Here is a 17,754-nt window from a genome sequence, read left to right as displayed (position 1 = left end):
CTACAATGGTACTTGACGTCAGAACTCTAGGGACTAGCGAAAATAGCTCTAGCAATAGACATTGGCTAGCCAATGTGGCGTCACCCGTGCCAATGATGATGAGGAGATAACTTTTTTTTTTTTTTTAAGGGATGGTATTTAATATAGATGTACCTTAAAATTAAAGTTCATGACAACATAAGGTTATTTATGTATTTTATGAGATTCCTTAAAAACTAAAATTCATATATAAGACTTCTATATGATTTTCCATTAAAAAAAGTAATAGAATGTGTTAAAAGTAAAAAATCAGGACTCATCCTCACTTTTCACTTTACTCCCTCCTGTTAACTTTATAGGTGACATTTTATAAGGATGAAATGATTCACTTTATAAATTATTAAATTAATATTAATATTTTATTTTAAATAAAATGCCTAAACTATCCTTAAAAAATATTAGAGAGGGAAACAAAAAAATAATATTATATAGTTTATTTATTTTTTGAGGGTTATGTTTGTATTTTTATAAAATTTTATTCTTTTATTTTTGTTATATTGATATTGATGAGATTAATAAAAATAATTTATAAATAAGATTGTAGAGAATACACATTATTACATGCACACTCCCTCCCCCCCTCCCCCCTGTGTGTGTGTAACAATTTAATTTTGGAAGATCTATATATGGAAACACTATGTGAAGAATTTTTCTGAAGACAATTTCGGAGGATTTGCAAACTGCAGATGGTATGAAATTCAAATTCTCTTTTCACAAGAAAATGGACTGTGCTTAGGTGATAAAGACAACTAATTTAATGTACTTTTGAAATCTTGTAATTAATAATTAATTTGGGGATGATGGAATTATATAAAGGGGTGCTCATAGACTGCCAGTGTTAGTTGCAGATCTTAGTGACAGCCTTGATAGCAGCGAGAACTGGGCAAGTACTATTGTTGATTGTTAATGAACTGCGTGAAATATTTGAACCAAAATAATTAATCAAGAAGTTTATTTTTAGGTGGAATCATGTACATAATTATGCAAGTTTGAGCAAATAACATTACTTGTTAATGTAGTATTAGTTGATTTCACAAGACTCTTTTTTGGTCGCAGTTAAATAACCAGAACTTTTCATGTGATTTCAGTTTTTATAAGTTTTCACTTTTAATGAGATTCACTTGCAATTAAATGTGTTTAAAACCGATTCAAATCAATTATACCGAAACAAATTAACTTAAACCAATGAAACCTTATTATAAATAAGGTTTGATTTTTTTTTTTGAAGAACGATCAGTTTGGTTGAGTTAAGGTTTAAAAATTAAAAATTAAATAAATAATTTCTGTAATTATTTATGATAATTTTTGAAGTTTATAATTACGTGTTTTAATGATAACATATATTGATTTTAAATAATTAGAAGATTCTAATTAATTGTAAAAAATATATTTATTATGCATTTCATCAAAAAACATTTAAACTTGATCAAAATTTAAACCATTCAAAAATCGAATCAAATCGAATAAGAGTGATGCCTTGATGAATCATTGATTTGGTTTGACTTTTTTAAATGAAAAAAAAAAAAAACGGAACACAAGTGTGAAAATCCTTACTAGCAGCAACTCAAGCAGGACGTTGAGGCAAATAATTATGTTAACCCTGCTTCAAAATGCATAGTAGTCTTCATATACCCCACACTATTTATTCATCTTCAGATTCATTATTTACTAATTAAATTAAAAATCATAGATAAAAACTTCTCTTAGTTCAAGTCATAAGAACATCGAGAGCAGCATAAATAATTCTCAAATATATGCCAATACTCTATATATTCTCAAACTCAAATTGATCAATAGCAAGATCATGACACCAACAAAGAGAAAGGCTGACTGATTGATGAGGCAACAGATAAGTAAAGCACAAGGCTATGGCTATCTTGAAGCACACAAATCAAAACTAAACTGAAACTGTAAAAGAACAGTAGTTATTATACTATTATAAGATATATTGATTGATGGGATCAAATGATACCCCAAGGGGGTTTATTATTAAAACATGCATTCTGATATGAGTATAATGGAAATTCAGCTGCATGTGACTCATTCTCTATGCCTTCTGAATATAATCATCAACCTCTTGAAAGTTTTTGACTGCAAAATCTTTAATGACATGAGGGTCAGGGACCTCTGCACTTGCCTTCTCAAACTCAGATGACCACTTCACAAGGCTTCCTTCTCCCTTTGGTATGACACTGATGTGCCCCTTGAAGTTCTTGAAGTACTTGAGGAGGTCACCATCAATGACACTATATGTCACTGTCTTTTTTGCATCATCAGCTGCATTAATCTTCTCTTTTGATACCTTCACTATTGGAGAACCTACAAAAAATAAATTACTCATGTGGGGATCAACAATTATTGAGAAATAGTTACCACAATCGATAGTTGGGTTGAATGGAAGGGATTCAAGATGATAGGATGGATTTAAAGGAGGGACACTTCAATGGACCTTTGAAAAAGTTTATTTTATTTTATTTTTCATTTGTAAGAAATTTTAAAATAGACTTTGGTCTCCCGTGGCCAATCAACTCCTAGATTCAAGATTCCTTAAGCAAAGTTGTTGGTTCAAACCTTGTCAATGAAAAACCACGCTAAAAGAGTTACTCAATTTGGATCAAACAATTCTCAAATATGAATTAGTTGATAATGTCAAATATTAGATATTTGTAAAGATGCTATGTATAATCAACAATAGTTGAGTCAAATTAAATGGATCAATGCTATTGAACACGCTTGCCTTTGTGCCTTGGGCATTGAGGCAATGCATAGAACAATCTTATCACCTCTTATGTGTGAAGAGAGTTGATGGGTGCCTTGAATGCGTTTCTCAAGTAAAAGGGAGAGTGCAATCAGGCATGTCTAGTTGCACAATTTTTTGTAGTTTTTATTGATAATATATAAAATGGTTGTTACTTTTATCTATGTTTCTTTTTTCATAAAACACAATTTTTCAAAGTATTTATATGTAGGTCAAGTAAATCTACATATGTCATTTTATCTTTGATTTGTTGTCTATACATTATGTATTTTCACATGGTAGCATCTTGCTTCACACAAACATGTGTCTTTTTAGAGCTTTGTGCCCAAGATATTTTACAAACCTTGCACCGTGGGCGCGCCTTTTGACTTTTAACAACACTAAAATGGATTCAACAATTCTTAAGCAGGGTCATTGACTCTAATCATGCTGATGGAGCTATTCCAAACCTATTAAGACCTAATAATGCTCAAATACAAAAATTAATTGGTATATATTAACAGCAGATAATTATAGATAAAAAAAATAAGAGGAAAATTGGTAGTAGCTAGAATATGATTCTTTGGGTTTATAATTGAGCAATTGTATGAAGAAATTAAGAATATAATGCACCTTCAGCATAAAGAATCTGGCGTACAGAACCAGGAGCTTTGCCATCGCCCTCAAGAACCTCAATGCTCTTGTAGTCATGTGGAAGTGCTTTGGGGAAGATGGTGGTTGAGTCCCTAATGGTTTCCCAGAACTTGTCTGCTTTAGACTTCACCTCTATTTCAACCTCAAGCTTCCCAATGGTGGCGGCCATGGCTGAAACCCAACACTGATCAATATGTATGGAATATAATATGAGAGAAGAGTCCTTGGGAAGAAGAAGAACAACAAGTGGGTATATATAGAGATGATGAGAGATCTCTGATTGATCATGAGGACAAGCAAGTGTAAAAAGAATCAGGAACTTGCTCAACTACGGCCACTTAATGAAGCTGCCTGATAGAACTTTCATGGAGTTGCATTCACTCACATGACTCTAAATGAATGTTGGGCCCACTCAGTACTGAAAGCTGTGTTGATGTGGATGGGATTTAGCATGGTTATAGACATCATGTTAGATTTGTTGGGGCAATTAAAGTGGTTTGAGTGCATTTAATTTAAGGGAAATTAATTATTCGATGTTTATAATTTTGACTTGATAGCAATTTAATTTTAAAATTTTCACTTGATTACAATTCAATCTCTAAAATTTTAACTCAATTAAAATTCAATCCCTAACCAATAGATGTTAGTCTTAATGAAAAGGATTATATAACTACTTAAACATGGGATTTTGAGATTGTATCCTTATAAATGTAAAAAATGTCTTTGAAAGAGCTACCCTTAATTGAGTCTGATAATGCTTAAATCTGACCTAGTCAGATAGTTATATCATTAAAAAAAACCTAGTCTCAAAACTTGAACTTAGTGTAAATTAGTTCTTATAGTTTTAGTAATTTAAAATATTGGTTCCTAAACTTTAAGAAATAACTTTAGTATTTATAATTTTATTTTCTAAAAAAAATAAGGACTAATATTTTAAATTATTAAAGCTATAAAAATTGAGCTGTATTGGGTCAAAGTTCAGAGACTGAATTTTAACTAAGTTAAAGATATAATAATTGAGTTGTACTAAATTAAAATTTAATTAATGCTGAGTTTTAAAGGAGTGAAAACTATAAAAATTAAATGATTAATTTTTTTTACATAATTTATCATTGGATCAATTTAAAACCTAATGAAGTAGTGGTTTTTGGGCGAATAGATGTTAAAGTGATGCTATAAATGTAGAACAACAATGGCGGTGATTCTAATGAGTCTGCAAAATTTGTTGGCTGTTAATTAAAACTTTGAATGTAGAAGCCAATGACAGCCAAAGAAGAAAAAAACATGTGGATCTGTGCCTAATCGCAGTTCATTTGTCGTATGATATCATATGTTCAGCATCGAAAGTGATAAATCATAATTTACCTATTGTATTTTTTTAAAATAAAATTAAACCCTAAATTGTAGATATTTCTATTATTATAATTTTTCCATCCATGAAATTTAAATTCAAAATTTCATATAACAATCTGAGATTCACCAATGAGTTGCAAATTTGCATTCGAAGAATTTATGGAAGGGAAAAAATTAACACACATGAATAATTTTTTATAGTGTCTCCGTTAAAAACTATAAAGTATTTTTTAAAAAGTTTGATATTAAAAAATATAAAATATTTTTATTATTTTAAGATATAATTATTATATTTTTTTAAAAAAAACTTTTAATAAATAAATCATTTTATATCAGGAAGTGTTTAAATCAATGGGTCATATTAATTATTTAATAATTATTTATTTTTAATTAAAAATAAAAATTACGATCATTCCATAATATTTCAATAATTGGATGACTTCAATTATTACCCATGCCTTCACAAGATGTAATTGTCATTTTTCCTGAAATTAGATTTTATACAGTCACTTTAATAGATGTCCTTGTACATATTATCAATAAAAAAAAAAAAAGAAAGTTCTTGTACATTTTGGTTGTACAGAGTAGAGATTAATGTGGGCCGATAAAAGTAGAATAACAAAAACCAAATGAACCTTATTCACCAAAAACAAATTAAGTGACCCATTTTTATTATATGCCCAAAATAATGGCCTAGTCCTGTGTGGTTGTAAAACTAAACTAAGCATTTTACCAAAAAAGAGTCATATAAGCATTTCGATGACTCTTTCATGAATAATTATGGAGGCAGCTTTGCTCCTCTTACTTTGAGAAGAAATCTGGTGGATAGTTCAGATTTAATGTTTTAATTTTAATTTGAATTTTATATTTATTAAAATAAAATATTTATAAAAGTTATAAAATTGTTTTAATAAATCTGATCATCAATATAAACCGTTTACATTCATATTGTCAAAATAAAAATTTATAAAAAATTTAATAAATATATTTGTTATAAATCTGAATAATATAAATTTAATCTAAATAGTTCATTTTGATATTAATTTTTTTATAATTTTTATAAATTGACCATCCATATGTATTATGAATAGTGCAGATTTAATATTAAACTTTTTTATAATTTTTTATTTTCATAATACAAATGTAAGTTGTCCAGATTGATGATCAGATTCATTAAATTTTTTTTATAACTTTATATGAATATTTTATTTTAATAAAGATAAAATAAAAATAAAAATAAAAATATTAAATCTGAATCAATCAGATTAATCAAGATGGTCTAGATTTCCTCCCTAGGTGGGAGGAGCAAAGCCAACTCCAAGAATTATACGAGCATTTCAAGAGTAATGGTTAGGGGTGTAACAAACTTTTTTTTTAAAATATATGTGAAACAATCAACAATACCCAATAAATTATTTGGCCAAAAAAAAAAATTTAAAGCAGACAGCCTATAAATTGGATTGGAGAGGACAGTTAATTTGACATGAGCTTTGATGATAGCGACGATGAAACTGATGATCAATTTTTTCAACAATAAATGATGCAATTGATGATTTGGTTCATGGTATTTGTTTCTAGTGTTTGCATTTTTTGTCAAATTCTGATTCGTACATCATGCCTGATACACACACACACACACACACACACACATGAGAGACAATTAGATATAGTATAATAAGATAATTGCTACAATCAAATCTAAAATATTCTCTCCATTTGTAAATGTTCAAAATTACTCTAATTAATATGAAATTCATTAATTAGGTAAAGAAGTTAGTTAGGTAAAGAATATTTAGAAACAAAAATTTCAGACAACTTACAAACAAAGAACGTTATAATAAAACCCATGAAAAAAAAGAGTCTTGCAATTATACTTAAATGGAGAACTGATTAAGATACACCATGATGAATTTATCAAAATGAACTTGCACCTATGAATTCATTATTAATTAAGAGATGAAGAAATTATATAACACTACATTTTATATTATGTACCGTCAATCATCTATTTTTTTAAAAAAACAAATAAAATAGGCCATGAAAAATTCATGCAGAAGTGGTTACAATTAAGTCACAATAGACCTCACAAGGGATCTACACCCATGAGTTGGATTATCAAAAAACCTAGTGTCAAAACCATCATTAGAAGTATAGCAAGCAAGTTAATACACGCAATTGTTTACTTTTCTAAATATGTAGTTGAAAGTGATCGTCTAGTATTTTACAGCAAGATTTCTAATTCTCTATTTCTAATTTTATAAACTATTTGTAAAAAAAAAGTTTAGGTGAGTTGGTAGTTTGATGCTTATTTTTATTTCAACTGTCACATATGATATGGCAAATAAAAAAAAGAGCATATATCATAATTTCCAATCAAATAAATCTTTTGTGAAATTAAATTAGGATAAATGATCAAATTTCCTCTTTTACTTTAGGTTCACTAATATTATAGACTCTGAACTAGTTTATTGTGCCAATTCTTTTATTAATTTTGAAAATGGTACAATTTAACCTTTGTTATTAATAAAAATTAACTTATATTACTAGTTGATTAGAAAATGATAGAAAAGAGTGTCCAAAATTATAAAAAAAGACCAAAAATTATAATAAATGACCCAAAATATAGAAAAGGACCAACAAAAATTTTGGTCATCCTCTATAATTCCTAAGGTTATTTTTTGTCATTTTTTAATTAATTAATGATCAAAATTAAATTTTGTTAATGATGGGAGTCAGACTGCATTTTTTCAAAAATTAAGAGGAGGTAATTTTCTCATTTACCCAATAAATTATAACAATAAATAATCTCAAATAATGTGGCTAACTCTAGATACTAACTAATAACACTTAGGTTCAAGAATATCAATTTAATGACAGTTAATTTTTTTACAGTATTTTATGTAAAATTAATTGAAAATAAAAATTCAAACTATATTTATGAGCACATCCAAATGACAGAATTTTGAGACTTATAGATATATAGATATAGATATAAATTTACGTAAAGAAAAATTAATACTAATATTAATGAAGGATCATGAAATATCAACAAGGATTGGATCTATTGACCAAAGACAACAAGGATTTTTTTTTATTTTTTACCTTGAACCAAAAAACGGACAGGATCTAATAAAAAAAGTTTTTTTAATAATAAATTAAGATTTGAATTTTTATTAGGAGAGATGACAATGTTCAATGGCAAAGCCACATACAAGTGATTATGGAATTTTAGATTTCATATTTTGCATCGCATCTTTTAATATTTTGAATTTGAATATTAAATATTCAAAATATTGAATTCATTTGATTTTCTCTCTAAACTAAAATTTAAATTTTTTTATATTTTCAACTCAAAGCTCAGTAATATAATTCATATACATAATTGATATCTTTAATTATTAAATTATTTTTAAAAAATTGCCCTAGCTCCGCCATCGTCATGTTTAATTCTTGACTATGTCTTGAACAATTGCACAATTCAAAAAGAGAATGAAGGATCATGAGACATCAATGATGCATGAATCCCTGTATTCAATTATTATTTTTTTTACATTGTAGTAATAATTACTACAAAATCTTTGAGATTTGCAAACAGAAAGGAATTGAACTTTTGCACCGAAAAATCAAATGCAGATCTTATCAAAAGATCAATATTTACCCTTTCTTCTCATATATATTCACCCATAAGAGATTCATAAATCAAAAGCTCAAAATCCCCCATGAAAATTGATCCATACAAGGTTCACCAAGTGATGATGAAGCCATGGTCATCACTGTCAAAGACCAAGAGCGATATGAAGAACAAGAAGATTCGAAAAGGTTTCATCCCAGTCAATTTAGGTGGAAAGGAAGAAGAAATTGTGCGTTTTATGGTTCCAATATCATGTTTTCTTAATCAAAAGAAATTCAGATATTTTTGGATCAATACGACGATTACATTCAAAGTTTACGTGAAGGTCCTTGGCACTAGCCTTGCTGTGTAATATTGTTCGAGAGAATGCTTAACATTGTTATCAAGGACCATGATAATTGAATATTGATAATTCAAATTTGGATAACTTTCTTCTGTATCCTTTCTCTTCATGTAAATATATTGCAGGGATAACGTAACTTTTACTTCACCAAATTTCTATCGGTTATTGACTTCTTTTTTTTTGAATTGTATCCGATATCTTAGACAGGTCATCTTTCAAGCACATTAACAATCCAAACTAATCTAGATTCGCTGAATTGTGGGCACCTCAAAGGATGAAACAGCTGGCTAGAGGTTTTAACACCTTCCATGCCCAAACAGTTAAGGGAGGAAGAGCCGCCACCGCTCTACCACACACCCTTGGTTTGTCGATTATTGATTTAATATCTCAAATTTAATTTTTATCAATTTTATCATTCAAGTTCACATCAGTTATAATTTATTAACATGAATAATAAAATATTGATGATAATCATATAATTAATAAAGATATATTTTCAATTCGTTATACAATTTAGTTCAATTTATCATAATTGAAAAGAATATGTTTTATAAATTGAGAAAAACTTATATACTTAACCTTAAATGGGCATGGTATGTTCAACTAAACTTTTAAATCAAGCAGTAAATTCCTAAAATCTTTTTCCATGATTTTCCCATATGCAAGTACTCAAAATAAATAAAATGAAATAATAGGGATGGGGCAAAATGAAAGAACCGTATGGTGGGATGAAAGCATGCTGATTTTGGAGAACTAGACAGAATTTTTCAAAAAAATGGTTTGTGCGTTGTATTCTCACTGTTAAAGTTTTCATATAAGGTAATCAGTTTATCATTCAAGATATATATATATATATATATATATATAGCACTTTTTTTAGAGCCACTTGCTGCAATTTTGTCTAAATTTTCCCTCCACTACTTTTTCTGCTTACAATTATTAAACTCACCATAATAAAAAATGGGCTACCATAGTAATTAAGAATTAACTTTATCTTTTTAAATCAGTACCATAATATAGAAAAGTCTACCATAGTAATTAAAAATCAAACCAAGTTTATGAAGTTTTACTAGAAGAGAGTTTTCTTAATTCATAAAACAATTTTAGAGTTGGCTGCCATGCAGAAAAAGAGTCAACCATAATAAAAATAAAGAAAACTTAGTAAATAGAACCTAAAATGGTAATTAGGAGTTGCTAAACAATTTAAAATGTATCAAGAATGGGATTACGCATGAAAACAAGAGCTTGATCCCAAAATGTTGAATTAAAATAGAAATAATCTGTAAATAAGGTTCCCAAAGGTAATTTAGTTCAAAAACAAGTTATTTAAGCTCAAAGTATCCAAGGGGACCAATTTGGAAACAAAAATACAAAAAGGGGGCAATTCTAGAAAAAATGTAATGTCTATTGTGGCTGAAGTGTCATATACTGTGATGTGTGACACAGAGATTAGGCACCATGGTGAAGGCTTCATCTGCCATGATGCATGACACAGAAAGTCCAATTCTCCATCTATATTGTACGCTATGGCTGATGATGTATCCACTGTGATGCACAACACCATATTAGAATCTTGACAAAATGAACAATATTTTCTAACTTCAACTGAGCATAACTTTCTATATACACATTCAATTTTAGTTGTTTAAGTGTTCACAAAAAACTTTCAACATAAACTAGCGCTTTCTTTTTGTTTAACACAAAAATACTATCAAATGACAAGTTAATCCACAAAAAAAGATTGTGGTTACAAAAACTACACCTTATTCCAAACAACTCCAATTTCTCAAACCCAAAGCCAACACTAAACAAAAGACCACTTGACCACATGCAACACACACTAAACAACTTAATTAAATCAACAATTTGCCCACAAGTATACAAATTCACAAGTTGGGTTACAGCCATCTAACACAGCAGAAGATTTTGCATACATGGATCATAAGACAAGTTTAACTTTCATGTCTGCTTTTAAATATGTCAATCTCATCAAAATAAGACCATGAGTGTCAAAAAGTTTTCTCATAGCTTCAATGGACAAATTTAATCTCAAACAAGAGTCACATGCTCAATACACATAATGAATGCCTATGAATGCCTAAGTTTGGCAATATACATCCTTCTGGCAAAATAAGGTCTAAACAAAAAAAAAAAATTGGTGTCCCATACACTAACTAGAACTCCAATACTCCTTCAATTAGACCCCTCTCATGTAAGAATTATTAACCAAGGGAATGAGACATAAAAATCCTAGTAACCAAAACTAATAAGATACATTTAAGCATGTCATACACCTAATCATGCGATTGTTAGGGAAAGAATACAAAAAAAAAAAAATCAATCCAGACATGTTTCCAAATATACTAAACAAAATCTAACAATTTTAATACATCACAACCAATCTTATCTCCTCCGTTCTCCGGACCCAAGTCCACACTTTAATTTACACAGCCAAAAGTAGGTTAGCCGAAGTCATGACAAGCTACTCATTAGGTTCAATAAGGGTATACCATGTGACATGACAAAAAAAATTGAACAATAAAATCCCTACCCCTTACATACCCATATAAATCATGTATACAATTACAAAACATTAAAAATATATAAAAATTGTAAAAAATTTAATAAATATACTTATCAATCTAATAGTCAAAATTTAATATAAATGCTATAAGTTTAATATTAAATTTTTTTAATAAATTTACTGTTATGTTTAGAATATATTTACACTATCTAGAATATATCTAAAAATTTAATTTAATTATTTTACATTAAATTTAGAGCATTTACATTAAATTTAGACTGTTAGATTAATAAGTATATTTATTAATTTTATTAAATTTTTATATATTTTTTTATTTTAAAAATATAAATTAAAAATAAAAATATAACAATATTAAATTAAATCTAGACGGTCTAAATTTACCTCTGCCTCAAAGGAGAGCAGAGGAGGCTTCTCTCAAAGAAGAGAAGTTGACTCCAACTAAATGAGAAACAGAGTTACAATCTCTTTTAACGTTGATGGAAAGGGGAGTGTGAAGGTAGAGGAGGCTTCTCTCCAACTCTAACTAAATGAGAAACAAAGTTATAGTCTTTTAACATTGATGGGAAGTGGCGCGCTTTCACAGTCTGTTTTAATGCTCTTCATGAATTGGGAATATAATCAAATATTGCCGTTGAGGGGATTCTGCTATAATGAATAAAATGTTTGTTAGGATATGCTTGATAACTGAAAATATTTTGTTGGTCCTATATGATAATTTTATTTTAAGTAAAGCCTTAACAAATTTTAAAGTGACATTAATTAATGATAATAATAATATAATAGGGTGAAGATAAAGCTAGTGAATAATATATTATTTAGTTCAAAGTAAATTCAAACGAGGGGATGTAGCTCAAATGGTAGAGTGATTGTTACAATTATTGAGATGAGATTTGAAGACAGAGGGATGTAGTTCAAATGGTAAAGTGATTGTTATGATTATTGAGATGAGATTGAGATAAGATTCGAACCCTCGAATCTCCGTTTACTTTCTCCTTTTTTTTTTAACTTATTTGGTTAGAGGACTAGGTGGCATAACTTCTTTTATTGGTAAAATAGGGAGTTAATAATAAGAGAGTGGCAGCTTTATAAGAAAATTGGGATACTTTTCTACTATGATTACCAAAAAATGTTGAGTATCAAAGATTGTTTAGATTTTTATTAGAATCTTGGTTTAAGAAAAGTTATTTTCAAATTAAACAAAAAAAATTGAGAATATCTATAAAAACACGAGGGATTGCACCTCGTCTTTGAGATTGTGAAAGGTATAAGAAAAATGATTATGCGACACGAATAGATACTTTATGATCATGTTTTAACAAGAGCAAAATCCTATGCTGACCAGCTTATACATAATGCACATTTTCCTTACTATTAGACGTAAGTTCTTATGAAACTTCTCATAGAGTATTTTGCTATTGTGAATTATGATTTTATCAATGAACCCACAAATCTGGGTCCATTCTTGTTATATTTTATTGTAATCATTTTGCCTCCTATTGTGTATTCCAAAACAAATAAAAGCTAAAATTATAAAAAGAGGAGAGCATAGCTTATTTATTAAATATTTAACTAGAGTAAATAAATAATTTAATTTTTATTTTTATTTAATCATTGAAATAGAAGTGTCTCAATGTTTTTTTTTTTTTTGCAATGTTCTCAAATTAGTTCTTCTAATATTCTTTTGGCAAACCTACACCTTTAGTCTTCTAATTTTTTTGCAAAATCCCTTCCTAATAACTTTATAGAGCTATCAATGGGTTGCAAACAGACATGACTAATATCTCTCTCAGAGAAATTTATCAATTGCCTTTCTCACTAATTGATAATTTATAATATCTATGAGCAGCAAAAGTTCTTCAAGTCAATGATAAAATGAAGAATAAGTATACAATTTACCCACAATTGCAAGAAACCTTATTTGAAAATTAAGTGTAAAGATCAAGACAAGTGTTCTTGTTCTACAAAGAAAAAGTCTCATTTTCCACAAGTATAAACATCACTCAAGGAGGTCATATAGTAAAAAGAGAAAGTATTTACACTTTTTTAAGACGCATCCTCCTTATTTAAAAAAGTCAGACAAATGTTATATATGAAAACTGGAACATTTTGCTAGAAGAACTACTTAAAGAATATGATATGAAGTGTGTAATAAATAAAGACTTATTTCTCAACAGCCTTGGTAGATAGTCTTGTAGCAAAAATATCGCATATAAAAGTCTTCTATGTTTTTTCTATATGAATTTTCTCTATTTTCTTTATATTCTCTTGAAATACTAATATTTTACTTTTGTCAACAAAAATTCAAATATGCTTTGCACTTATATTTTTAAAAGAACATGTGTGTAAGAAAGAATCTGGTTATAATCTATTAAAGATGAGCTTCTAATCTTACATTATACAATCCTAACATGACCCAAGATCGGTGTTGTAAATGAGGCCTTGTTTGTTTTATTGTCTCATAAACATGATAAGCTTATTCTTTGAATTGATCTAGAAACTTAAGCCTTGTTTTATTTTGTTTTCTATTTTTAAGTTCTTAAAATAATTATGCAGTGTAATTTTTTAGAACAAGTTCTGAAAACAAAATAAAAAATAAAAAACTCTATTTGAATAATTAAAGTAGTGAAATAAAGGATGAGAGAACTATTTCATTTACCAACATAATTGTGATTAACGAAAAGGTGATTATTTTTTTGCTTCTCTCTAATTTTGCAGAACAAAAGATAATAAAACATCATAAAGATATTCAGATTTTTTAATTTTTCAGAACAACTTTTAATTTTTTTATACAAATAATAAAAAAATACATTTCAAATAGATTTTTTTAATTTTCAAAATAAAAAATTGTTTTGAAAATAATTAATCAAACATACCCCTAATCTTTTATGGTATTAGAGCCACTCAAGACTTAACATTATAATTTTCATAATGCCAATTGTAACATCTGAATTTCTAATCTTGCGTTAATGACTGATTAGAGATGGATTAATGATTTAATGTGGGACTAGGGTTCTAAGTGGTGAAGTGTTATATTGACTTATTGAAATGTTATATGAATAGATATGAGTAGAAGAGTGGTGTCTCGAAGCATAATGTGTGAGCATAGTGAGAATTTCTCTCACTATGCCACGCGCCGTGGTAGGTGATAGATGCACCGTGGCGCATAGAACAAAAATTAGATTAATAGGAACGTGTCCAGCTTGAAAAACATAAAGGAGAAATGTGGGAGGAGAGGTCTGGTGTGGAGAGGAGAAAAGGATCTGCCAGGGCAAGCTAAATCAGGAGCAAGGACGGTGTCTCTGACTCGTTACTTATCGGGTAAGTCACGTACTGCCTTAACCTCTGAATCTACCATATTTTTTCTTAGTTTTAACTAATGAGAAAGTGAATTCAGGAGTTTTAAGGAGTTAATTTCTTATCCAATAGTAATAAAAAGGTTTTATGGAGCTAAACTTGTGCTTTGTGACAGGTTGTAGTCGAAACGATAAAGTTTTGAAGCTCTAGACAAGAATTGCCCTAATTTAGAGAGAGAGTAGTGAGAGAAAATTGTTAGAAAATATTAAAGCTTGAAATGAGGGGTGATCAATGGTAATGTGTATAATCGAGTGTGAAATGTGGATTTGATAACAATTGAGTGCTTAAATGCCATAATTGACGCTTTTGGTTAATAGAGAAATTGATTCTGAATGCCAATTCTGTGTATCTTATAGTGTGTGACGCAGAAATTATGAGAAAGGAGCTTGAATAGAGTTGAAATTATACGGGTAACCCTTTCTATCAAATAGAAGGTTGAGGTAATCATATAGTTTATTATATTTATTAGCTTTTATAACTGTGTAGAAATGAATATCAAATGATAAATTGTGAATTGTGAATTTATGAGTGTTATGCATGATTGTTATTGAAATGGTTTTAGCATGAATTTGTATTATGAAATAAATTTGAAAATTCATTGATTTCAATAGATATGTGTGTGTGTGTGTGTGTGTACATATATGATATGGAAGAATATATATTGTAGAAAGGTGTATAAGTAGTGAAAATTGTGAAAAAGCATGATCATAGAGGGTGGGAGTTCACTCTGGATATGTGAAGTTGTTTGTCTGTAGAGATATATGAGTGTAAAATTTATGTGGTCGAGTTAGTACCATGGGACATCCGGTGCAGCATTATATAGGCTGCTACCATAGGTAATTCGATACAGCATATTATGGAACTCTTACTATGGGACATCCGGGCAATCTAGAAACTCCCTAGTGCCCGTTAGGGCGCAGTTAGAAGTCAACGACACCTTTATCATAAGTGTGTGAAGAGGGAGACCATAGTCTATAGGTGGGATAGATTATTTTTAGCCGGGTGTTTCTATCACCAAAAGGGAGCTTAGGTCAATAAGTGGTTGATCCAGAAGAGCCTATGGCTTTGTGTTGGGAAGCATTAGAGGATCGATAGATAATTGATCATGCTAAGGTGTAAAAGTAAATGAAACATGATTTATATGCAAAAGTGATAATTTAGTTATAATATACTATTTATATATGTGTTATATGATGATTTCAGTTACTATGGCATGGTTATGTGTAGTAATAGATATTTAATGAGCTGTATTTGGTTACTGAGATTTTCATCTCACCCGCAGTTATTTACATTTTTCAAATTTTGGTATTGTTAGGTCAAAGGGAAAGGATAGAGGTTGAATTGACATCTCTTGCCTAAATCTTTGTAAGATATGGTGTAATGAATTTAGTTAGTTTTAGTCTTATATATGTATAAGTTGCCATAAGATGTGTATAAGTGCATGAGCTAGGATTATGGTATGTTTTGTGATTTTGAACTCCCTAGCCCTTTTATATGTGTGAATGATTTAAAGACTGGAAGGGCTAGTGGATGGATGTAATTATATGTGAATATGAGATAGGTGGAGGTTATTTGTAGTGTTTTGGCCATATATGAGATTAAAAAAATGAAATGTGAATTTAGCCCAAAGGGAGAAATGAATAATTTACAAGCTAAATTTGTGTATGTGTATTATGTTGGGCATGTGTATGGTCAATTAGATGTGCTTTGTCCATTTGAATTTGGTCAAGGCCTAAAAAGAGACTAATGACAATTGGTTTCGAATTGAGACACTTAAGTGACAAAAATTTGATAAAAAATGATCAAAGTGCACTTTAGTGTCCAATTTTTGATATAAATATCAAATTTGGATAACACCAGTATCATTAGTTAGATTTCAAAACAAGCTTCGTGTAGGAACTTGAATTATCTCAATCGGACTTCGTATGTGGAAATGGCATGCATCTAAATTTCATATCAAAAACTGCTATTTGACAGCAAATTCAGGTGTGTGCGTTGTGGCACATGTACTTGCATACCGCGGTGCACGGCACAGAGCCAATGACTGTGGCCTCTGTGCCACATGCTGTAGCGCATGTGGCACAATTTACGACGCACGATGTCAATTTTTACTTTATTTTCTTGTGATGTACATGTTTTCTAGATCTTTAATGCATAATGTTTTATTGCTTTTGCTGTGTATAATAAGATTTATACTTGTGTAAATTATATCAAGATTTTTGAATTTTTTTTATTGGGATCCCAATGTTTTCAACTATTTCAACTCAAATATTTGAAGTAATTAAAAATTTTATAGTGGAACATATGATAATGTTATTGAGGGCATTACACCAATGTCAATTGGCTTTGTTTGTCTGATTTTATTAGAAGTTAGCCATTCAAATTGTAGAGTTTGATCAATATTTTAAGTTTCTTTTAAATTCAAATATAGAATTTAAAATTTAAAATTTTACTTTAAATCCAAACAAAGGATTTAAATACTTAATTTAAAATTTTTTATATTATCCAAATAAGGAATTTAGAATTTATGAATTTCAAATGTGAAATTTTAGATATAAAATTTTAAATTCAAATTCTCAACTTAAATTCACCCATCCAAATACAACCTAAATGTTTTCTATAATTATTTATGATAATTATTAAGTGTTTTAATGATAACATATATTGATTTTAAATAATGAAAGATGCTAATTAATTGTAAAAAATATATTTATTATGCATTTCACCAAAAAATATTTAAACTTAATCAAAACTTAAACTAAATCAAATTAAAGCACTCAAAAATCGAACCAAAACTTATCAGAAAAAAAAACCAAACAAATCTAAAGTTTTGATGATTTGATTGGTTTGATTTGACTTTTTCAAATTTAAAAAAAAAAAAAGTTAACATATATGTGAACATCCTTACTTGCCGCAGCTCAAGCAGAGTGTTGTGGCAAATAATTATGTTAACTCTGCTTGAAAATGTATAGCTGTCGGCATATACCACACACTATTTATTTATTCATCTTCAAATTCATTATTCACTAATTAACTTAAAAATCATAGATAAAAACTTCTCTTAGTTCAGGTCATAAGAATTTCGAGAGCAGCATAAA

The 17,754-nt window shown here is 28.8% G+C and overlaps 1 protein-coding gene across 1 annotated transcript; it reads right to left on the bottom strand.

Annotated features, from left to right (window-relative positions):
- Positions 1-1,716: 1,716 nt before the first annotated feature.
- LOC129284487 (MLP-like protein 423) lies at positions 1,717-3,670 on the bottom strand. Its single transcript, XM_054919980.1, has 2 exons — positions 3,410-3,670; positions 1,717-2,358 (listed from the first exon to the last, which is right to left on the bottom strand). Exons 1-2 carry the CDS (start codon positions 3,597-3,599, stop codon positions 2,087-2,089), a joined length of 462 nt encoding a protein of 153 aa, XP_054775955.1. The 5' UTR covers positions 3,600-3,670; the 3' UTR covers positions 1,717-2,086.
- Positions 3,671-17,754: the final 14,084 nt, after the last annotated feature.

This window comes from Prosopis cineraria, unplaced genomic scaffold, assembly GCF_029017545.1.
Source record: "Prosopis cineraria cultivar Desert tree isolate PC_DT_omini unplaced genomic scaffold, ASM2901754v1 PC10, whole genome shotgun sequence".
In the NCBI taxonomy this organism is placed as follows: domain Eukaryota; kingdom Viridiplantae; phylum Streptophyta; class Magnoliopsida; order Fabales; family Fabaceae; genus Prosopis; species Prosopis cineraria.
The sequence above is the reverse complement of the archived record's forward strand: the minus strand, read 5'-3'. Positions and strand labels throughout refer to the sequence as shown.